At 42.3% G+C, this 24208-nt stretch overlaps 2 protein-coding genes across 3 annotated transcripts; both read right to left on the bottom strand.

Moving 5' to 3' along the window:
- Positions 1-486: 486 nt before the first annotated feature.
- On the bottom strand, positions 487-18392 carry scai (suppressor of cancer cell invasion). 2 transcript variants are annotated; one of them, XM_068573396.1, is made up of 17 exons: positions 18115-18392; positions 16895-17019; positions 15561-15656; positions 15189-15275; positions 14689-14787; positions 13868-13964; positions 13046-13144; positions 12666-12818; positions 11663-11764; positions 10887-10988; positions 10652-10730; positions 10014-10113; positions 9710-9791; positions 8876-8978; positions 8325-8498; positions 6612-6712; positions 487-6231 (listed from the first exon to the last, which is right to left on the bottom strand). In XM_068573396.1, the coding sequence occupies exons 2-17, from the start codon at positions 16999-17001 to the stop codon at positions 6085-6087; spliced, it is 1728 nt and encodes a 575-aa protein (XP_068429497.1). In that variant the 5' UTR covers positions 17002-17019; positions 18115-18392; the 3' UTR covers positions 487-6084. The 2 variants fall into 2 exon arrangements, with proteins under 2 accessions (XP_068429497.1, XP_068429498.1); XM_068573397.1 differs by having other exon boundaries at positions 8906-8978.
- Positions 18393-19289: 897 nt separating this feature from the next.
- On the bottom strand, positions 19290-23556 carry LOC137783457 (serine/threonine-protein phosphatase 6 catalytic subunit-like). Its single transcript, XM_068573399.1, has 7 exons — positions 23376-23556; positions 21934-22029; positions 21166-21231; positions 20858-20999; positions 20678-20757; positions 19959-20168; positions 19290-19864 (listed from the first exon to the last, which is right to left on the bottom strand). Exons 1-7 carry the CDS (start codon positions 23448-23450, stop codon positions 19616-19618), a joined length of 918 nt encoding a protein of 305 aa, XP_068429500.1. The 5' UTR covers positions 23451-23556; the 3' UTR covers positions 19290-19615.
- Positions 23557-24208: the final 652 nt, after the last annotated feature.

Genomic DNA, 24208 nt, shown 5'->3' with positions numbered 1-24208 from the left:
ATACTGTGTGTGTTGAGATAACCTCCCCCGTCTTCAATGCACGTCGTAACGAGCTATAGAGCAATGCACTGAACGGGAACTATGATCTCCGAGACCAATAATGAAGGTTTAAGGCTGTTAAATCACTGTAAATCTGTTGGGCAACACTCACTACGAAAACAAGTCATGGACTCAAACCAATCAATACCTAAATATATGTAGGCCCATCTTGTAGAGGCGTGGCCACTGGAGGGCAGTATACCTAATTTAGTGTAGTACTGTAATACCTCAACGTAGCCACTAGAGGGCAGTAATAGTCATATATTTTCATTTCACTATCTGCATCTGCAAGTTCACTACAAAACTCTTGCTGGCAAATTCATGACACACTACTTATTTTTAAACGGAGCAGAGCATGTTGTCCTTCCCCGTCCCACAATAAAGACACGTATCAGTCATTTTATGAAGCCACATTTGTTTTTTTCTTTATTGGCTCCATCTGGCAACACAGAAAAACCCCCCGAAAAAAACAACAACCATCGGATGCAATAATTGATCTCAATCACTGTTAAGATGGGAAAGCAAGAGCACATCAGTCTTTGGCACTTTCTATTCTAAACAAACATGCTGCCCACAGGAAAAAAATCATCTGTGCATTTTCTTTTTTAAACTGAAGTCTTCAAAATACATTTGACAGTTTGACTGAAAATCATAACAAGCAAGTCACACGTGTTGCTATAAAGTTAGGCTTCACCCATCTTTTAGACATTTGTTACAGTATAAAAAGGTAGAAATGACCCCTGCATATCTGGGGAGAAAACAGGATTGATCAGTCGGCAGTTATTTGAGTTGTGTTCCCAAGAGGTGTCAGCATGCTTCTCCATGGATGTGGGTCCATTATATTGAGCAGTGGCTTTTGTGCTTGCGGCATGTCAAAAACATTCATTGTTAATATCTTGTGCTGGTAGATTCTAATACTGGTTATGCTCCACGAGCACCGATTTGTCTCACACCCCTAAGGGCCTTGAAATCCTCCCTGTTGTCATTTTCTCTAACCATCAAGTTTGTTAGTTTCTCTGCTTCTTCTGTGCATCTTCTCGGTGTGAATGTGGGACTAAGTGCAGAATAGAAACCATTGATTCTGTGGCGCTGCAACAAAAACCTGCTGTTAACGGATTATGTTTTATGAAGCCAGGAAACTTCACTGTAGCTGCAACAACTGGAAAGTTCTCACGTCATCTATATTCACCTTAGTCTAACGGTTACCCCAGGAATAATTTGAAACCCAACTCAAAAAGAAAAGGCATAAAATCAGAGGGAAACTGATCCAATAAGGCTAAACAAGAATACCGAGAACTTTCTGTGGACGCTCAGCAGCAGCTCGTGCCTCGTGGTGCTAGACGGCTGAACCCGGGGTTATAAGGCTTAGTAATCTCTGCAGTGAATAAGAACTCTGCATGAAGTCGTAGATCAGCCACCGGGTCTCACGTCTGGCTTCCTTCTTGTGCACAAAAAGATCCACCATCCGGTTCTCACAGGGTTCTGCTGAATATCTTGTTTGCACAGGTTCAAAACACACGCACGCACGCACACGCACACGCACACACACGCACACACACACACACCTCTGTGCTACTAATCCCACTGGTGCTACATCATGAGTGAGTTGCTTGTGTTGGTCCTGTTGGAGGTGATGAAGCGCTGCAGACACACAGCAGCTCATCAGAGCTACAACATGTCTTTATTTGTTTCTTTTACGTTTCATTAGGATCAGAGTACAGTGTCACTTCACTGTTTGGGCTTTTTTTTCCATTAAGTAATGCTTAAATTGTGCCATGAGGCCACATACTCGATGTTCTCACAGATTTTAAGGAACACACCATACAACATGTTTTAATCTGGATTTTTTTTTCAGACTGACGTACAAACTTGTCATTTTACAATATTTGACCGTTTAAATGAACACATTTCTTCTTCGGTCCTGATTGATGTCCAGACATGTCAAATGTTAGTGTTGTTGTTGATGAATTAAATAAAAAAGCACGACTGGCATCGACAGCATCGTCTTAGAGCACCACAGGCGAGCAGGCACCATCTGTCTGTATGTTAACATGTGATTAACATGTTATTACTGCTTATACACCACCTGTCTGTACGTTAACATGTTATTACTGTCTGTACGTTAACATGTTATTACTGTCTGTACGTTAACATGCTATTACTGCCTGTACATTAACATGTTATGACTGTCTGCACATTAACATGTTATTACTGTCTGCACGTTAACATGTAAATTACTGTCTGCACGTTAACATGTTATTAACATGATATTCCTGCCTAAACACCACCTGTCTGTACATTAACATGTTATTACTGTCTGTACGTTAACATGTTATTGCTGTCTGTACGTTAACATGTTATTACTGTCTGTACGTTAACATGTCATTACTGTCTGTATGTTAACTTATTACTGTCTGTATGTTAAAATGTTATTAACATGTTATTACTGTCTGTACATTATATGTTATTACTTTCTGTACGTTTGCATGTTATCACTGTCAATATGTTAACATGTTATTACGGTTTGTACGTTAACATGTTACTACTGTCTGTTCACAACCTGTCTGTTTGTTAACATGTTATTACTGTCTGTACATTAACATGTTATTAACATGTTATTACTGTGTACGTTTGCATGTTATTACTGTCTATGTTAACATGTTATTACTGTCTGTATGTTAACTTGTTATTACTGTCTGTATGTTAACGTGTTATTACTGTCTGTACGTTAACATGTTATTAACATGTTACTACTGTTTGTTCACCACCTTTTGGAAATCAGCCAAGTGGAGGCTGTGAGAAGGTGGTAGGTGAGCAGTTCCTCTAGAAAATGTCTGAAAGCCTCACAGCTTTTCCTTGTAGTAAAGAAGGTCACCAGTGTGAAGGCTGGCATGACAATGCGCACATGGAAGGCTTACTCACAGCACAACAACAACAACAATATTAAACTCCATAAAGTGCAAACCTACAATATCTTACTGGTCACACTGTCAACACAAGGGACCGTGGAGGTTGAGACTACAATGAAAACAGAAGAACGTCTCACTTCATCAGACGCATGAGAACCCGCCGTCTGCCTCTCGGAGAGTAGGAATGTCACATCTTAAAAAAATGGCCAAAGAACAAACTGGCCTTACTAACATTGTACTCCTCCTTAAAAAGGAACAGCGTGTAACATTAAGGGGCTTTTGTTGGCAGAAATGGAATATAATATTCATAACAAGTCATCAGTGTATGATGACCTGAAACTAAGAATTGTTTCCACATTGTTTCCTCTTCATGGAGTCCACCATGTTTCTACAGAAGCCCAGAACGGACAAACCAGAGAGCTGTCACATTCTCACGTCCCCTGAAGGCCACCGTAGTTCTCTGCACGCGAGAGAAGGGACGGGTATTCAGTTGGTTGCCATCTGCAACTTCACCACTAGATCCTACACACTGCTCCTTTAACTTCATATTTCATCACATTTCATAGACTTACTAAATACTGAACAAACACATCTGTGCCAAAACATTGTTTTACATCATCTGTACACAAACTCTAACAAAGTCAATAAATATAACGAACACTATAGTGTTCTTCTCATCATTTCTATCAATTCCGACATCTTATTCCCTCTCCGTATCCTGATATCTACGATGGCCTGTGCGTCAGTGTCACTGTCAGAAATAAATCCCCAATGATCAACATTAACATGAATACCTGCTTTCAGCTTTGGTGTATGTTAATGTGGAGCATAATTCAAAACATATGAAACGGTCAAACACAGACTGAAGCCAAGCTGGAGTCCTGACAGGCCGACGCTTCAAGAACCATAAAGCAACATTTTGGCCTGAAAGGGCACTAGAAGTCTCTGGCCAGCTACGTTTGGACCTCTGGTCTGTAGTTCTGGAGACTCCTGCGTAAAGAAGATCAACTCCTCTCGGACCCGGCTTCTCCTCCCTCTTAATCCAGACAGTCCTACTAGGGCTGTGCAGTATACTGGATTCAAATGATCCTTCTTTGGGTCATAGTATTGGACCGGAAAATGTTGACAGACAATACCGTCTTTTAGCTAGTGGGACAACAATGAATATTATGGTACCGATTACTGCTGACTAGTCAGAACGCTGCAAGCCCTCTGCAACCGCTCGGCAGCACAAAGCCAGAGCTTTGAAATGTTCTGTGACAATATGCTGCTCGTTAGATTCTGGACTCTAAAATAGAATATCAGTACATTGTTTGAAAAGGATTCAAATGTAGAAATAATCTCTTGATAGCGGAACTTCTTCCCCTGACCACTGAAGTCCAGAAGCACTGAGCAGCTCTCTGCGCCGTCTGCACAGAGACACAGCGTGGGGATTCATTCTGCCACCAGACGACTGACGGCTCTGAAAAAAGGCTTTCTCCAGCAGGGTCCACTCATCAGAAACAGCAGAGCGAGCGCCGGGTCCTCAGAGCAGGTCTCTGCCTCCGGAGGGCCGAGCTGGGCAGCTCGTGCTGTTTGAGAAGTCTGACACTTCATTGATTCGCTGCCGAGCGAATGGCTTCACATCGTTTAGAGAGTTGAAAGAGTTAGAAGAGACAGAAACATATCGGAGAGAAAGAGGGATGAAGGATGCTATTGGTCCTCATGGGACATGTGACTTTGACCACTGATGGACTGCGATGTACCACAGCTCGACTAGAGGCCATGCTGCCACCAGCAGAGCACTGCAGGACAACAGGGAGCACCTTTCCTCTGCTGCACGAGAGGAAACACACCATCTTGTCTCTACCACATGCAAACAGCTGGGTGATGTCTGGACCCAAAGGCTAACCGGATCACCTGCTAGAGAAAGGGCAGTCAGGCTGGCTAGAGACCTGATGTGAGAACCAAGCCGAACTGACAAAGATCTGGAAGCTTTCTGGATCAGCAGCGAGAGTGAAACCATGTCTGCCAGTGATCTTCCATTCAAGCAACCCTCCGGTAACCAGAAGAAACCGCTCGGCGTGAAAGGTGACACACGTGTTTTGGTGTCTTTTAAGTAATGACCGGACTGACACATGTTGGTGTGCACACCCTGCCGCCTTCCTTCATCTCCTGTCACAAACCAGATAGTCTTCATTTTCTGACACAACTACAAATGTACGGGGCCCATGCAACACATGCACTGGCTCCATTTACTATCCAACCTACGTCTTTCTCGAGCCTCAGAGCCAGAGGCCCTTATTTCTGGATAAAACAACTAAATGGATACATTTCTTGCCCTTTTTGCATGCAAATACAGCACAGTGATATGGAAAAGCAACAACGATCACTTTGAAAGCGCTCAAGTCAAGGTATTAGATGGATTGCTGGTTAATGTCACCACGGGTGTGTGAAATCTTTCCAACTAATGAGGACTTGCAACACGCAACACAACCTCATGCACCTCCGCCTGCTACAAGTTAAGCTGTTATACAGCAAGCACTGTTTGGCAAATACCAGTTATCACATTTTTGGTGAAAATAAAAGTCAGCTTCTAAGCTAGCATACGGATAATGTGTGAACTTTATACCCATTTTTCTTATTTACTGATGCAGAGAAGGGTTTTGTTCAGCACTGGGCTCTCCAGCAGCCTTCATAAAACAGAGACAGTCACACCTTGAAGCTGCCCAGGGTTTTCAATTTTCTATCTAGGCTTACACAACGATAAATAGTATTAAAAAAAACACAAAACCAAGAACGCCAAAAATTCTGTGAGGCTAGTTGGAGGCTGCAGTCTTTAACCTCCCATCTGGATGAGGAGTAGGAGCGTTATCTGCAGCCTTCACCGTTTACTTGATGTTTAACATGATGCTGATTACATTTAATCATGAAGCTGCTGAGACTCATTAAGGGGAATTCATCCTAAACTTAACCATGTGAAGGTTTTAATGTTGCACTACATTTGCTTCCACGAGTAACAGTAAAATGCGTGACATGAGCTTGTATTTTCTCAATGAGTTTTTTCATTACCTGTATAAAAAAAAGAAAAGACTATGAGGGCCCTGGCAGTTGAGTCTGTATGTACACGTATGCCATTTGGCCCTGTGCAAAGATGTTAGTAGGCTTCCAGTGGATCATCCCAAAATAGGCTCTGGACATCCAGCATAGTTGCCAGCTCCAAAATATGCTTCTGTAGAAGGCTGCTCTCCACGGTGTCCTGTTTAGGGAGCTCAGGGTACGACTCCGGGAAGCTCTGGGACTCCTGCAAGCACAAAGACCTCAGACTCAAATACACCGCGGACAAGTGTTCTCTGTCATTCTCGCTGCCATGCAGCCTCAGGGGCCCACTGTGGACAGAGGTCAGTGGTTACTTGTACATGCTTGAGGGCGGATACTCCAGTGTTTCTCCTATGAGCTTTCTGCTTATACTACTGCGTTACTTTAGTTTACTGCTGCAGCAGTGTGGCGGTGAGGAGCCAACCAGCTGAGTGGCGTGCTCCCAGTAGCAGCTCCACTTAGCTCTGAATAGATGCTCTGAAGTGTGCATCATGTGGATTGTGTGTTTGCATTTTTCAGAAGTGGGACACACTTTGTGTGCTCTGCGCCGGTTACGGTACATTCTCTTATGAAGCGGGGACTCACCCGGAAGAGTTTATGCAGTCTCAGTGCAGCTGAGCAGAACACAAAGCGGATCAGCAGCAGCCGGAGGAACTCGTCACCGAAGAATTGCAAAAAGGCTTGATCTGCAGAAACAGAACAACACAACATTTGAGTGGCTTTGTTTTCTTTTCTCTATTTCAATCAAAGACTTCCCACAGGAAGGCCCAGGTCAGGTCCCTCGTTCCATTTTCTCCAAGACAGAAGCTCATCCTCTCCCCAGGAGAGGGAGTAGGCCTTCGAGGTATCAGATGAAGGGCTACAGGGAATAGGGAGTGTGTTTGTCTTCTCTCATTTTGTGTTTCTTTCATTTCTGAATAATCACAACACTTGTCTCCTTCTCACCGAGCTGCTTGTCGATGGTCTTGTGGTCTATTCCAGCCTACTGCAGGTCTACATCTGGTCCCTGGCGTCCTTAGGGGTCGATCACACCAGACGCGACTATCAAAAGCACAGCCACTTCAAAGACCCTGGGCTCCAGCCTCTAGATACGCTGCTGTAGGCCTAGTCTGCTGGGGGCATCTTAGGATACACTGAGCTCCTCTCTCCTCTTCTTTATTCTCTCCTCTCCTGTTCTTCTTTCCTTTCTCTCCTTAAATATATATATTATTGTATCTTCAATGCACATTACTAACTCTACTTCTTTACGGGAGCCTCTGTGCTGCCTCTCCTCTAGTTTTCATGGATCATGGCTATCAGGAACCAGTCCTGCCTCCTGCCATGGCCCTGCTGATTCCCGTCCTCTCTACTTCTTTCTGCTTCATGGATCGTGGTCCATGCCTACTACTCATTATATGAATAACTTCTGTCATATTCATGTACGTTTTTCATTCTAGCCACATGACATCTATTGCTTCTGTCCATCCTGTGAGAGGATCCTCCTCTGTTGCTCTCCCTCAGGTTTCTTCCACTTTTCCCTGTTAAAGGGGTTTTACTATCTTTACTTGGGGAGTCATTCCTGATCCTGGGACCGGACCTCACATCACAGGACCTCACGGGAGTCATGTGTACAGATTGTAAAGCCAAATCTTGTTTTTGTGATTTTGGGCTATACAAAATAAACTAAATTGAAAAACGCGCCGGGCCCCTGTGGAGCGGGCCTGCACCCACAGCCGGGTGACAGTGATGAGCTGTGGGACTCCGCTCCTTGCGCTTAAAAATTGAGAATATTTTAACTTTAATGCGCGCCTAAAAACGCTAGAAAAACGCAGAGCGTTGAAAAGGCGCGCATGACAGGTCATAACCACAAGTACCATAGGAAAACAATGCTTTTGCTCGCAAAGCGTTTTTGAGAGTTGCGTCTGGTATGATTTTACGGTTGTTAATATCGTTCCTTCTGATCGTCTCGTGCTCTTGTGTGTGGTGTTTTAATGCCGCAGTTTTGTTGGATTGTTTTGTCATGTTATAACTAAATGTGACTGGTTCTAGAGCATTTGTTCTTTTTGATGTGGACTACATTCATTGCCTGTTTATGACGCAGCATCCTGTCATATTTATGTATACAATGTTAGACGGCACAGAAAGCCCCTGCTGTTCATGGTAAGTGCAGGTAAATCATTTAAATCACAATTAACCTGAATAATACTATGTTTAACTTGAAAAATATGAATGAAATGAATTCAAAACAAGAAATACACATTCATCATGGTCCACTCCATCCTGAAATGCTGTCATGCTATGAACATGAATGTGTGCTACCTATGGTCCGTGATCGAGTAATCATCTGCCCAATGTCATGGTAGACTTTACTGAGGAACTCCTGAGCCCGTTCCCACAGGCCTCGCTGCACGCTGTTCAGGCCGCACACAGATGAGAAAGCCAGGAGCGGACTGTAGAGAAACAGAGTGAAGAGACTCCCACGCTGAGACTGATCTGAGGGAAGCAGAGACAAGGCACGGGGCAGATCAACACACTTTACAACACAGGTGGCCAGCCACCGGAAACTAAAACTAAACAACCAAGATTTAGGATTGATAGGACATGAGAGACTTAGTATCCAATTAAAGCTCATGTGCAGAGCCAAACGGAGGGACGCGCACACGCACAAATAGTCCCCAACAAATGCACCATTTCACTGTTAGAGTAACGCTCTATTAAAAACTACAGTGGCCAGCGGGATTAGGGAAATGAAAACCTGCATATGTGAACTGTTTCTAAAGATATGTGCCCTCAGTATGAAGTATTCAGAGACATTGTCGGTTTGATCTGTTCATGGGATTTGCTGACAGTAAGGACGTATAGAATATCACCGTTTAATGATCCGGGGCAGTGACACACACCTTGCACACTCTTGGGATATACTGTAGGTGATAGTAGGCACACCAGAGGCTGGCCGAACAGATTTGTGAAATGCTATGAGGATAAACAAAAGACAGAAAAAGTCATATTAGTACAGTACATTCACCATGTGATCATATCATATACACAACAGGTTATCAAATGTAAAAAAAACAGTTAGAGTAACATTAATACAATGATAAAGTCACACTGAATTCAAACACATTTACAGATATAACTGAGAATGAAGCTTAATGCAGCATCTGCAACCAGGGGATTGTTTTCAGGTTCATTGTCTCACTGCTGCTGACCAACCAGCAGCCAGACAACAACCAGGAAGCAGCTGTCACAGGAAGCAGCTGTCACAGGAAGCAGCTGTCACAGGAAGCAGATGTCACAGGAAGCAGCTGTCACAGGAAGCAGCTGTCACAGGAAGCAGCTGTCACAGGAAGCAGCTGTCACAGGAAGCAGCTGTCACAGGAAGCAGCTGTCACAGGAAGCAGCTGTCTCTCCCGTCTCTCCGCGATGCTTATCCGGATACGCATATTTGATTGGCTGAGTAGCATCACGTGATGTGATTGGTCGATGTGCTTCCTGGTCCGCTGAATGAGTGCCATAAAGGCTGGAAAAGCTGCACCGGTTAAAATATTAGCGCTCTGTCAACTTTTAATAATTCTCAATCGGTCATTGGTCCAGGGTCCGGACACAACGGCGCCTGGGTCCGGATCTGGACCGCGGTCCGCCTGTTAGTGACCCGTGCTCTATAGAGATGTGTTACTCTTCAGGTAATTGAACTGCTTACATACCTTGTAGGCTGTGCTGTTTGAAGAATCCACGATGACAAAGAGTGGCTTCCGGGTAAAAGGAAATAAGTCCCCTGGATGAAGGCTGTAACATTACAAACAGGAAGGAGTTACGTTTCTGTCCCAACATGTTTCAGCTGGTATCAACACACACAGCAGTCAGACAGACGACATTAGCCACAACAAGTAAAACTTCTGTTCCTCTCGGGTTTGGTCTGGAGACACAGGAAGCGCTCTTCTTTTCCTAAAATGTTAAATACACATTTTGAAAAATGCTAATGGATACATAAGACAAATGAATAATCACCAGTGCATTTCTTTCTGGGCCTGGTTCCTCTTCTGCACCGTCTCTCCATTCACCACATCTCGATTTGTATTTGTGAGAACTCCTCCAAAATCATATGGGCCTACAGGAAATGGTCAAAAATTCAGCTTAATTGCTTCAACTTGATTTTAACATAAAGATCATAAGTGTCGGTGTAAATCAACACTACATTGGTTGGCATGGTGCACGTTTGCTTCAAAAAGACAGGATGTTGCAGCATTAGCACCAAAGACAACATCTCTGGGTCCCTGTGGCTTTAACTATAATTTCTTAAGAAAGAACTATTAGATTGACGTGCTCTTTTCAGACATAGAATACATAACTAATGTCCACAACAAAGATAATGGATTCCCAATGTCAGATGTCAAGGCCCATCGCTTTTTAAGGTCTGTTAAAGAACAACAGTTAAACATTTTGTCAGCTTTTGCTGAACATACCAACCATATAGGCAGGAACACCTGGATTATTCTACACTGCTGTCATTTATAGTAGTAGTAATAATAATAAATAAATAAATATTATGTTTTACAAATTCTACTATTGTACTACTTTTGTTTTGTTTGGTCTTTAATAAAAAGTGATATTATAAGAACATCTGAGGTCTAACTTTGAGATTGTACCTTCATAATCTGAATTGCCTGTAGGGAAGACTCCAGTCGCTGACAGGTAGACCAGCAGGACGCTGTTGGCAGGCAACTCCTGAGGGGAAAAAGATGCTGAATGCTAAATCAAAGCAGAAGCTTGAATCATGGGTGCAGAAGAAACCTAAATATGAGTTCACATCATGAAAAACTAAATGGGATGTGTGTCACATCAACACATGATGTGTTGCTCATGATTAAGGTGAATACTGACCTTAAAAGAGGCGGACAAGAAAGTAAAAAGCTGGCTGAATGTTGGCTTGTACAGCAAATACTTGTGAGGGTTTTCTCTTTTAGCCGGCTTCTCATTAGGTTCCTGTGGAACGATAAGAATTACTGATTATATTTCACTTCCTGTTTACTTTGTGTCCAGACAGGTAACCAGTCTCCTAAGAGCCAACCATGCGTCCATCTGCATCACGTTTGTCACCCTCATAGTCAGACACCAGTAGGGAACAGTAGAGGATGTAGGAAAATATTCATGTACAGATGGATAATAACCCAAAACACACTGAGAACAGCACAAGAGCTTCTCAAGGGAAATAGATGGAATATTTTCAATGGCCAAGTCAGTCACCTGATCTCCACCCAAGTGAGCTTTTCCATGAAAAGTAAGGCAGAAAGACGACAAACAAGCAGCGCCTGAAGGCTAAAGAAAGACCTGCAACACATCTCAAGAGAGAGACTCAGTGTCTCGTGACGACTACGGGTTTGACTATATGAGCTGTATGTGTTTCTTTACTCAAATCTGGTCACCTTTTGAGAGAGAGAGAGAGACACAGAGAGAGTGAGAGAGAGAGAGAGAGAGAGAGAGAGAGAGAGAGAGAGAGAGAGAGAGAGAGAGAGAGAGAGAGATCTATCTATATCTACATATATCAAGAAACACATACAGCTTCTTTTAGCTTGGCTTTACTGACAGTAAATGACACTCATTTGAAATTATTTGTCTTAAACTCCATCTCACATACACACTTTGAACCTGACACTGACCAGTGTTCCTTGTTTGGACGGCTGCGTGGCCAGGTTGACTGGTTCCCTCTCCAAAGCTTGAAGCATGCGGAACATATCGATGGTTAACTCACTGAATTTCACCTGAAGAAGGAGGAGAAAAACTCTGACATTAACCCACCATCTGGAGATTTGTGGAGAATATCTCATTTAGGCATTGTGTTTTTAAAGATGCCACCATGTTGACAAAATGATAAAGACAAACCAGGGCTGCCATAACAAGAACTCTGCAAAGACTACATGCAAAATCATCTCTATATCAGTTTTAGGTAACTTTTGTTCAGCGGAGGGCACTTCAACTACTGGTAGTACCTCCCAAAGCGGGAGATGAAGGGCATGCGTTCTACTTCAGCAGTTCTAAATAAGGCACGTTGGATCAGTAAAATAACACCGACTGTGTTCTAGGAGAAAAGAACATGGACACAGTGCCAGCAAGGTGCTGCTTCCCAAATATGAAAAACATTATGAGGAAATGGTGCGTCATGAAGTCATGCTGTTAATGAGACATACAGAAAACATGGAGTGCAGGAGATGTTATACTGGGTGGTGTGTTGAAGATGTCTATCATTAAGTGGGAGGAATTGAGTCCTGGTTGTAGACGTTGTCAAGCTAATCCAGAACCTGTGAAATTCAGCCCCACGCCCTGCTTTTCGCCCCACGCAATCAGCGCTGAGAAGCTCCGCCTGTCATCACCGCCGTCCTGCAATTATAATCGCGGCGCATTTGGTGTGAACACCCTTTTATTGTTGAGCGGGTAAACTGACGCGGTAAACGTTTGGAGTGAACGCAGCATGTATTTTATAATCTCATATAAGTAAACAGTGCAAACTATGAACGCTTACCATATGTGACTTGTGTTTAAGTTCTATATTGAAAAGGTAACATTGATATGGTTTGTTTGAGAGTTTTTTTCCTCATAAGACCGGTCAACCACTGTGTTGATGTGTATGATGTGTTAGGTGAATTAGAATTAGTGGGTTAAAACCTGGTTGTTACAGTTGCCGATGATTAGTGCATCTGCAAGGACGAGCTGCCCAACCACCATGCCTTGTTCCAGTGGAGGCACACTGCCCTCCTGCAGCCGATTGTTGGTCACAACAACTGAATTGTTGTCATTCAGAACTACCACTGGATCTGCCTGTTAGACAAAGAGAGAGAAACCAGTGATGCAATGAAAGCGCCTCACAAAAAGAGGCTATTTTAAAATCACTTAATAGTGTTTTTAAACACTATTATGGGTTATTACGATATTTGTAAGATATATCAATGACTCAGTGGACGTCAGGACAATCTAGTCATACAGATTTGCATTTGGCATTATGGACAATGAAACAACATTAAATGTGCTGCATGTGGATCACTGACCTCTACAAAAGCTGCCACTTCCTGGAGAACCAGGTTCCACTCCAACTGGTCCTCTGTGTTGAATCGCTGCGTGTAATCTTCGATTTCCTCAGATAACTCCTGCAGGTAGCAGACAGACATGAGCTTCCATGAAGGTTCATTAAAAAACAGAACAAAAAAAACAACACTTTTTTCAGCTTATAAAAAACAGGGGGAGTGGAAAGTTGTATTTTTGTAAAGCCAGTGCATTCATTGTGATGCCTCACTAAGGGATTCTCTCCCCACGTATCCTCAGAATAGTCCAGTCCTTTTGTTAAAGAGCTGCTCATGCTGCAATGGGCAATGAGGTGATGGACCTTTCTGGTTTCAGCACCATTGGAAACTCCAGCAACTATAATGTTTCACATCATGTCCTTCAGCAATGTAAAATAAACATTGATTTGTTTTACAATTGATGTGCGTCGTGGTGTTTTATGCTTTCAAGAGAGTTAATTGTGGGTTGTTTGTATTGTTGTGTTACAAAGTTCCAACCAGAAGTGAGAAGAGTACACACTTCCAATGCACTCTGAGCATTGCTGGCCGTAGCACTCCCTGCAGAGATGTTTCCAGGATGGAGGTATATGAAAATGATACCCGGTATACCCAGCACTGTGCTCCAGGCAACATGGAGGGACATGGGGCTTAAAGACAACTGAACTAGTTTGAAAAGCTTAAACTGCACCAAAAACTCTCATGGTCAATTTAAATGAATTATGAAAATGATGACATGACACGAATGCTCCTTAGAAACCCAGCGGTGCAAAAGCTTTGATCACTAGCATACATACAAAATGTCTTCCATACCTTCACCAAAACTTTGACGAGGTCCATCTTGTTTAGCAGTAAACAGACGACGATGTAGCGAGCGTAATATCGAAGCTTCTTCACTACCAATTCTGGCCTGGTAAGAGATAAGAGAAGACAATATGAACTTGTAAAGTCAAACAAATGCACTTCAAGGACATTAAGGCTACTGATGACACTAATGCTTCATGTTTCAATCCAAGGATTACGATTCAGATCCATGTTGCATGAAACTGATCATCTTAGTTTGCTTTCCAGTGTCTGTGGTTTAGAATGTAAAGAATACGTCTGATGATGTTCAACTGTTTTCATTTTATCATACATAATATAATGTTATTATTAACAAATCCCAGGCAGACCCAAACCAACAAGGAACGCATCTAACTGCTGAGTATTGTGTTTGTATCAGAGCTTGAAGGAGCTCCATCGTTATCCAGTGAATGTGGATTCATCTGCTGCTGGAAAGGAAATATTTCCTCCTGTTTGAGTAACACTCACCAACATCTGTAGTGACAACACTTCACTTTATATTCAGGACTTGTTTTTAAATAGGAATCAATACGCTTGTGACCGAGTGGGACTTTTGGAGGAATTGGTTGACAAATATATAGAATATAGCCCTTTCTTGTAAAACTAGACCATAGACACTTATTAACAGTGTTGCGTGGGTTAAGAAGAAATGGGCTCAGTTTTTAAAAAAAAGCTAAAAACAAAAGAACTCTTTAAAAATGTCCAAGGAATGTATTACATACCAAGCAAAGGTCTCCATTTCCTGGAATAGCAACGCACAACATGTTAGCAAAAACATCTTAGGAGCTTACCGGTCCTCTTTGTTGACCTGAAAGTAGTAGGAGCGCTGGCGGATGGCTGAGTAGAAGGAAAAGGCCTCGTTCAGGTAACTGGTTTCTGAGGTACGAAGGCTGGAGGTCCGGATGAGAACACAGAAGGTTACCGTCCATACATGCAGAGCATTTTAATACACTTCAGGCTGAGAGTGTATTCATCAGCTTTCATATATAAACTGACAAAGCATTTTAACAGCATGATTAATGAATATCAATGAATTTGATGCAACACCACACTGGCCAATTTTTGGATTTATTTAATGAAAGTGTTTCCATACAGTTATAAAATAAAACACTTCATCTTCTGGTAAAATAAAGTGCTAGAAATGTAACTTTTAGTGTTGAATTCCTCGGTTTGTTAGAGAACCAACCAGGCGACCATTTACTCAAGTTTAATCATATCCAAGAAATGTATTCAGTAATCTGGAGCGGTTTCAGACGCCAGTGAGACAAAGAAAACACTTCGTTTGACTTACTAGTAGTGGTAGTAAAGCTGTCCAATTTTGGAGGCAACTTCCCCAATCTGCCATCTCTTCAAGCCATAGCGACTGTCCAGGACCTGCCTGTCATGAAGGAACACATATCACACTGAGCACCAACCACAGAACATCTGCTGAATGACATCACCTGTAACATGTGCATCCGTCTTTATGTCAAACTTATACAAAGTCACAATGTGGCCTCATCGAGATTCACTTGCATCATATTTCATGTGAATAGGAATACATTGAAACCCTTTCTGTAATACTGTCCTGAGTCTGATGGATCTTACCCTGAACCCCAGACACAGCACTCTCCATCCAACGTTCCAACCGGGAAAACAATAAACAATAAGAGATGGAAATAACCTGTGCTGCTGCTGGAACTTCCACAGCTTAGTGTAAACGTCAAAGGTCCGTCCAAAGTAGGACTGCCACTGCTTGTGTCCGTACTGAGGCAGGTCTCTGCAGCGAGAAGCACATGAACACTCAGAAGAGAGAAGAGAGGCAGTCACATACAGAACCTCTTCAAAGCTTTCCAACAAGCAGACTGTAGACAAAGCAACGCTCACACAGCTGTTAGCTGTTAGCTGTTAGCCGTTAGCCGTTAGCCGTCACGGGGCTCAGGTTCCTCAGGTCTGGAGACGCCAGACTTACGCTGTGCTTTTAGTGTTGAAGGAAGATCCCTGACCTTTCAGCCCTTTTAAGGGACATACACTTATGCAATTATTTGTACATGAACAAGAATACTTCGTGAATGCAATATTCAACACAGACTCAGTTGTTAAAGCCTACTCCGCCCTTCATAGAACTCAGAAATGAATTTCCAGTTCCATAAACAATCCGAGAGATTTTATTGATAGATTAATATAGCAGGCCAAAGGCTCAGCCATTCAAGATGATGTCTCTTGGTTGATGGCAGGTGAAGATACATGTTTTTCATTGGATGGATATGCTGCAGATTTTGGGAATCAAGCTATACTAATCTCGATGGTTGTATTCAAACCAGCATTTAATATTTACTAGAATCAGATTAGGCTGTTCAAGGCAAAAATTCAACTATTCTTTTTTTTTTTTTTTTTTTTGCAGGTGTGATTTGCTGCGTCATCACCATTCATATCCAGCCTCTACCATCAATGTGTTCAGGATCACATTTTCACACAGAGCAGAAAGATCCTCACTTTAAAAAATGAAAAACATCTTGACTCACTGACGAAGGATTTGCCTCATGAGCCCAATGCCCAAGACATTGAGCATTATTATTATTAGATATTTTGTGATAATAAATGACATAGATTAATATTTTTTTTTTTTAAGTTATGAGTGTTTCTGACCCTCTCATCAGGCCTGGATCTGTCCCATCGTGCAGACACTCGATGTGCCTAACAGGTTCAGTATTGTCATGCGTACTGATCCAGTGTTACATGTTGTCACCTGAGTGGTGATGTTTGTTGTTTAGATGTTTTCTGAAGTCAACCTTGACCCTCTCACCCCCACCCCTTCTCCCCCACCCCGCCCAAGCCTGAAGGACACACCTTCACATCACGGCCACAGTACTTCCTATATCCACACCCAAAGCTGGAAATGGACGTAACAATATAAATACATATCAATCCTGTGCATTGCATGTGTTTCCTACAACTAGTCACTACAAGTCAACAGAGGTCCAGCAGACAGGAGACACTAGTGAAGTGCAAACTAACCTTAGCCCATTGAAGAGCTGTTTGGACTTGTCCAGGAGATAGCAGAAATCTGTGACAGTCTTCCTTTCTCCTAAAGGAATATCATCCTCAGTCTCAGCTCCCGTCATGACACGAATTTTTCACACCTGATTACAAACAAAAATACATTATTACTGGATTGGCTGAGTAGTGATATTGAATTTAAACAAGTCTGGTTAGTTATAAACAGTTAATATATTGGAACTAGTGGCAACTAGTCCAAACAACCTACCTTTGGTTCCAACGTGATCTTGTGATGCATTAATAAAGCAAGCTATGGGGAAATACTTTTCAACCATGGTGACATCCAAACTATTACCGCTAACAGACGCTTCTGGGTGGAGATATCAGAGTGTCTTACTGGTGCCCTACTTAAATATGAACAGAAATAAGAAACTATGGAGGAAATGCGTCACATGGTCACCTTTTTTAGGTTGACTTGGGATGTCCCAGATTTCACTCTCAGTGGCTGCAACCTCCAGTTTGCTAAGATGGATGTGCAATCAGGTCAGGGCATCGCACAGGCAGGTCACACTGAGCAGCTATTGCTGTGTCTCATGAAAAATAATAATAAGCTGCAAATGGACATTTGATTGTGCCATAGTAATGACTGACAGTAGCTTCATAGATGTGTTGCCTTTCTATAGAGGAGCCAGTGAACGATGGCCGCCCTCGGTCATCACAGCCTGGCTGCTTCATGCTCATCTCAGTACAGTACTCCAAACTGAACCTGCAGGGTCCAAAATAACTGTCTCCAGACCTCCAGCAGCTCTCATTCAGCTTCAGAGAAAGACCTCTGACGCGTGACAATGACAGCACGTCCGCGATGCTGATTGGAGGAAAACTAACGAACGTTCTAATTACACGAAACAGATCCGCGTTAGAATGCAGCCACAAACATGAATGGAAATGCAGAGCAATCACCCCGCTGCTGTGTAGTTTCTCAATGATGAGTTGTATTTAACAGCTAGTTAGCTAACCCAGGTGTAACGGAGAGTCACGCTGGTTCCACCGGGCTGAAGGGACCCGGCTGGGCCGTTCACTGCCAACGAGGAGAAGAAAGGCTCCGTGTCGACCGCGACCGGACACCATGAACCATTCACGTCCCAACAAAGCAAACCTTTGGATATTCATTTTTGGGCAACCAAGATGAGCAGCGGCGGCTTCCCCGCCTCTGCTCGCGTCATTCACGGTCTCCTTACCTCCTCGCCAGCCGGCTCGCGGTGATGAACGGGCGGACGGTACCCGGGGTGCTGCTCACAGACCTGCGCGGAAGCCACGACGAGCTCTGTGGGTGACACGCGCCTCTCTTGGCATCTCACTGTGTGTAAGAGACACTGGACCGCCGGCCAACAAGCCCGTCCCCCCGCAGCCGAGACGCTATTCTGTATAAAAGATGTCCTGTGACAGGTTAGGAGGCAGGAGGCAGGAAGCAGGAGGTAGGGGGTAGGAGGCAGGAGGCAACGCGAGGACAGCGGCTGGCACCGCTCCACGAGAACAGGCTAGCTACTTCCGGGTCGATATTTTCACACTAGAGGCTTCCCCGCTGACAAAAACAGCCTGTCTTTATTAAATAAGTAACCATGATCCTGTTTCATTAGTACAATATGACAAGATTGTATTGTAACAGTTAAGATTTATTGGCAGAGCAGAAATCAAGAAAAAGTATACTTACAAAAGTGAATCAAAATAAAATCCTTTACACAAGCAATTCGTAACTTTTTTTTTAACAAAACGATTTCTCCGCTTTTTCAAATTAAATAGATCATGCAAAAGTATGACATTTTGAAAGAGCTCATAGTGCCATATTACCCCACTCGAGAGATTTTAGTACCACATTACTCCCACTCGAGAGATCATAGTACTAGATATTATAGTACCCTATAAGCCCACTAGAGAGGAAGAAATTAAAGTACTAGTGTCTGAGCTATTTATTAATACAAGTCATTTTTATTCACAGGTAGTATTCTTAAATTAGAATTGTTTGGTTATTGATGTATTAGGATATTTTTGATAGTTTAGTCTTTAGATTGGGTAATGCTGTGGGCACTTTGATTTATTTTATTTTATTCACAGGACAAATGGCATCTACAAGTGGAATAAGGATGTGGATCATTAAAGTGTGAATGCTGACTCTGCATCTCGTAAATGAAGGAAAACTGCTAAAGAATGTTCTCACGTGAATACATTTCTTCTGTATGTTGCAGCAACTATTATGGTACCAAAATTGTTTCTGCAGCACCATAAGTTCAAAAATATTGAAAAGAAAGCCAACAAAACATGAACAGGCAAAACGTGCTCAGCAGCCGTTTAAAAAAGAGTCCAGTCTTTCAAAAGGCAGCCAGTATACCAAACTGTGACAATGATAAATAAAATATATATATACATCACTTTATTTGAACATGTATAATTGGCAGTTACCACCAGTTTAAATGTTTTATTTGTTTCAGTGGGGTACATAACATCAAAATTAAACCATTCAACAGTTTATTAAAATTTGAAGAAATTTAAAAAGCTATCATTTTCTCATTGGGGCTAGTTTCTTAACGATGGAACAAGTGGGCGAGGTGCAAACAGACGGTAGCCTCAGAAGAAACCCTTTGCTACTCAAGCTGCTGTAGACCTGAAACTTAATTCCATTCATTTCTAAAAATATGTTATTAGGTTTTAGAGTTGAGATCTCCAGAGGACTGGTTCTCGTCATTAGAGGAAGTAGGGGGTAGTAGTTCGGGGAGGTATGACGCGCTCGGAGTCGGGGACAGCACGGAACAGCTTGGGCTCTCGTCTGTTGACGTCCTTGAAGACCATGATGGAGGCGATGTTTCCGCAGCGGTAGCAGTAGTTTGGTGCCGACCACACGGTCACAAGCTTCTCATCAAACATGAACTTGTAGCCTTCGTGAACCAGCTGATGTGCACGGCAGATGAGCTTCAGATTGTTGATGTGCACAAACTATGACAAAATATGAGTATTATTTTCAATCAACTGGAAAACGGATGTTTACATTTTCCATTGACTGGTTTTAAATGTCGGTGACGCAGCATACCTCATTGGTAACCTTGGAGCCAAACAGCCAGCCTGCACCTCGCGGGCTGATGGCCCAGGTGTCCACGTCCTCTGGATCCGACCACACAAGATCACAGAAGGCCCCCTTGTGGGGAATCTCCTGGTTGCGTTCGATGGTGCGGATCTGGTCCAACGTCTTGATGTCAGGTGAAAGACCGCCGTGGACACACAGGACCTGCTCATCTATCAACTGGGATTAAGACAGAGACGTCATAAGATAACTGGCAGTTCTGGAAATATCACATTAAATATGACCCAAATGCTAATCTTATCAGGTCTTATCAGGTGTGTTCAAAAATCCAATCCAACCATGTGAATACCCTGTTTCCATCATCCCAGTTTATGAATGGTATGCTGTCAGACTTTCACTTCAACACATGAAAGCACCCAGAGGTCAAGCTTTTCAGATTTGAACGCTCTTCAAACATAAGTAAGTTTTAAATCAGTGTCGACATGTTTTATTATTACGCATTCGTTGTGTTGAGCAAGTTTTAATTCTCTTTCTGGAAGAAAGGAACATTTAAAAAAGACATGACTGGAACATGATAGAAAGGATTGTCTGAACAATAATCTGAGTTTTTGGATGATAGAGAGCTGATCCATGTTGTTACACATTCTAGCTGTTCAAACATTCACAGGTGATGTTACAACAGGCAGCGTCTTTATGTCATCAAAGTGAAAGAAGCAGGAGGAACTTACAGCCGCCACAGTCAGCATGTCAAACACTTTGGTGCAGTACCGCCAGGCGTTTGCGTTTCCATATTTTGTTTGGCACTCATCTAAAAAAATGCAAGACATACATGGCAACGTGGTAGGATGAGCTTGTGAAACAGAACACATGTGCATGTATAAAAGTAACAGTGGAACTTGTAAACTTACCATAAAAGCCGTACACTTGTGTTATTTGTCTGCTCTCGTGGTTTCCACGTAGAAGTGTGATGCGATCTGGCCACTTTGCTTTCAAAGCTAGCAGATGTGTAAACGTCTCCAAGCTATAATATCCTCTGTCTACAAAGTCTCCCTGCAGGAGCGGAAGACAATGCCGTCAGAGAACCGAACAAAAAGAACTACCCCAAAACTTTAGTGTTTAATCTGAATACGGCACTGTGTGTTATTGTGTTATTAATGTTCGGACCCCATTGAAACCTCCACTTGCTCAGGTGAATCAAGAGCATGTACTCACTCACCATGAAAATGTAATTTGTGTCTGGAACTTGGCCTCCAGTTCTGAAGAGCTCACACAGATCATAAAACTACATCAAGAACAAGAAAGACAATTTATTCTTCTGTCATAAACAAACAGATCCAAATAGCTATTATTGATCAGTGCAGGTACATTTGTTGTATTGCTAATACATTGTCATAAACAAACAGACAGTGTATTAGCAATACAACAAATGTACCTGCACTGATCAATAATAGCCATTTGGATCAGGATTTAAATTATATATCAAGATCTGATCATTTTGCACTATAGTTCTTAATTAAATGATAAAAATGAATCTGTATTTAATTCCAACACGAGTAGACCAAACCATGTGCTTATTTCATTTAGACTAACAAATTACAAACATGATATAGTGATATTTATCTTTATCAAGATTTGGCCCAACATGCAGCTCATTTCCACTGACATGTTTTAAGCATTAAAAGTAAAACAAAAAAGAGAATTGGGGCCAAATCCTCAACAGTAATGCTGTGAAAGGCATTGCAGCTCGCCCTTGTCATACATGCAGGTTGTGCATGTCGACTTATAACATACATTACCAAACAGAACTGCCACTAACTGTAACACAAAGCAACAATACTGGAAAATATCTGTCCATTAAGTCTTAACTCAGACTCAGTAGACTCAGTCTTCAGGCTGGATGTTGAGACATCTTAGAGACATTTGGTAAGAAGAACGGCTAATTTATCATCCTGTGATGAGACAGTGAGGGATCAGATGAGCCTACCTGACCATGAATGTCTCCACAAACAGTCACTGGAGTAGAGACTGGCTGAACGTTTGATTCTTCCAGCAGTAAATCACATACATAATCACATAATCTCTGCAAAAGTAAAACATGACAATAGTTAGCAGTAATCAGTCTTGCAGTTACAGTGCAGCTTCATAACACGCTATATGTATTATCCATGAGAAGAAATGATGAGCGGAGCAGCTTCTGTGAGGAAATACAAAATAGTTTAGCTCTTTCAATTTAACAACTAAGTTTGACAATCCAGATGACAGTGACATGTATTATATACTAATTAAACAATGAGGCAGATACATGTTGTCAACAGCTGTGTATGACACACAGACGCATTTGGCTGAAAGTCACTCGTTAACAGGGTCGGTTACTAAAACACAACAGAAGGTTTTGATCAGGTTATATTAGTGAATCTCAACCACAGGCTGTGCAGCAAAGTGGACTTGTCGTGGTGACTTCATTCATTGGGTTTTGAACTGCGGTTCTGAAGCCTTGAGTTCTGCATTTCTGCTTCTCTTTTCAGAGCTCGCTGCCGCCTGATCCAAACCACCCGGGGATTTTAAAAGCAGCAATTATCAGCCAACATGCAGCAACTGAGAACGGCAGCAAACTAGGGAGACAATAAGGTCCGGCAGCTCCACAGCGTCCCAGCAGAGGACTACAGCACTCAGGTTGGATGAAGATAACTGCCTTTAACCGTTGGGCCCATGCGCCCGACATGAATGGTGTAGCAAACACAACCCTGTGTGGAATTTCATTAATCTTATTATGTCCATGCAGGACTAAAAGACCTCAAGGCCACCAGACCTCCTGGTCTCCTACTGGTCTCCTACTGGTCTCCCACCGGTCTCCCACCGGTCTCTCACCGGTCTCCCAGTCGCTTCCAGGCTAACGGGGTCAAGACCAGAAAGCAACTGACAGGCTGCAATGTGTCGTTAGATAGTCAACTAGTTTATTCTTTCTAAAGAATGGTGCAGACATATGACATTCTGCTTTTCAGCAATAAACAATGACGTTACTTCATTGTTTTATGTAACTTAACCTTCACAAGAGCGCCATGCGCGTGAAGTAGGTAGCAACAAGAGTCTCTGGTGGGTAACCATGCAGCTACTGGTCCGGACCCCTGAGGGTCTCACACCGTAACATGTAGCCTAGCCGTGAGCTAACGTTGGAGCTAGCTTTAGTTTTAGCTAACCACGAACAGCTACAGCGTCATTTATTAACTGTCCTGGTTTTCATCAGACTTTGATAGCCGGCGATGGCTTCCATCAGTGATCAAAGAAGCATAAACATAACAAGCCTTACTACCTCAGTAACAACTGTTAACTAGCAGCTACGCTGTTAGCCACACTTGATGAACAAACATTGTCGTTTGCTGATATGACCAAAGCTTAGTCTACATTCATTTAGCTACTTAAACTCACCTTTAGATCATTTTCCGGCAGGTATTTGCAGTGTCTCGCTATTTCAACGTACTTGTCGAGGTCTAAAGGCGCCATTATCTAAACGCTAAACCCAGAACACCGCTAAAGTAGTTAGCCAGCTCGCAAGTTCCTTTTCTTCTTCCTCTTCACCGCTCCTTCATTTTCATCTTTCATCACTGTTGTCAAGTTACTTAGACTGACTGAATCACATCCTGTATAAACCTTCAAAATAAAAGTCTTAATCAACGAAATAGTCCTCTATTAATAAATAACTCCTAAATTAAATCAAGTATGCAACACACAATGAAATACATTATGTATTTTATCCAAAGTCTTGATTCTGAAAACTTTAAATACAATACGAGTGGCTGTTTTTAAACCTTTATTCCGAAAGAATCATTATAATGGCATTATCTACAGTCAACTTGACCGTCTATTCTACTGCGTTTGTTGTATAGGGAAAATGAAACAGCGCCCTCTGTTGACACGATGACTAATGATCTTCCGACAGCTCAATGTGTATTTGTTTGTTGTAGGTTTAATGTATTATTTTGGTCATTTTGTTCGATAGGCTAATTACGTCAATTTTTATGTTTTTTTTTTTTTTTACAATGAACATATTACTCCTGCATTGTATTGCACATAAATGTAGCAACTCTAGTACCCTCATCTCATCATAACAGCAGAGAGCAAACCAGGGAGAGTGAGCAGATTCTGGACAATGTAAGTCATAATTATGAGACATTATCTCATATTTAAGAATTACCATCTCATCATTTTGACTTAGCATCTCATAATTTTGACTTACTATCTCAAAATTATGAGACACTATC

Source organism: Clinocottus analis, unplaced genomic scaffold (assembly GCF_023055335.1).
Source record: "Clinocottus analis isolate CAN_PGR_092001 unplaced genomic scaffold, fCliAna1.0.p SCAF_13, whole genome shotgun sequence".
Classification (NCBI taxonomy): domain Eukaryota; kingdom Metazoa; phylum Chordata; class Actinopteri; order Perciformes; family Cottidae; genus Clinocottus; species Clinocottus analis.
The sequence above is the reverse complement of the archived record's forward strand: the minus strand, read 5'-3'. Positions and strand labels throughout refer to the sequence as shown.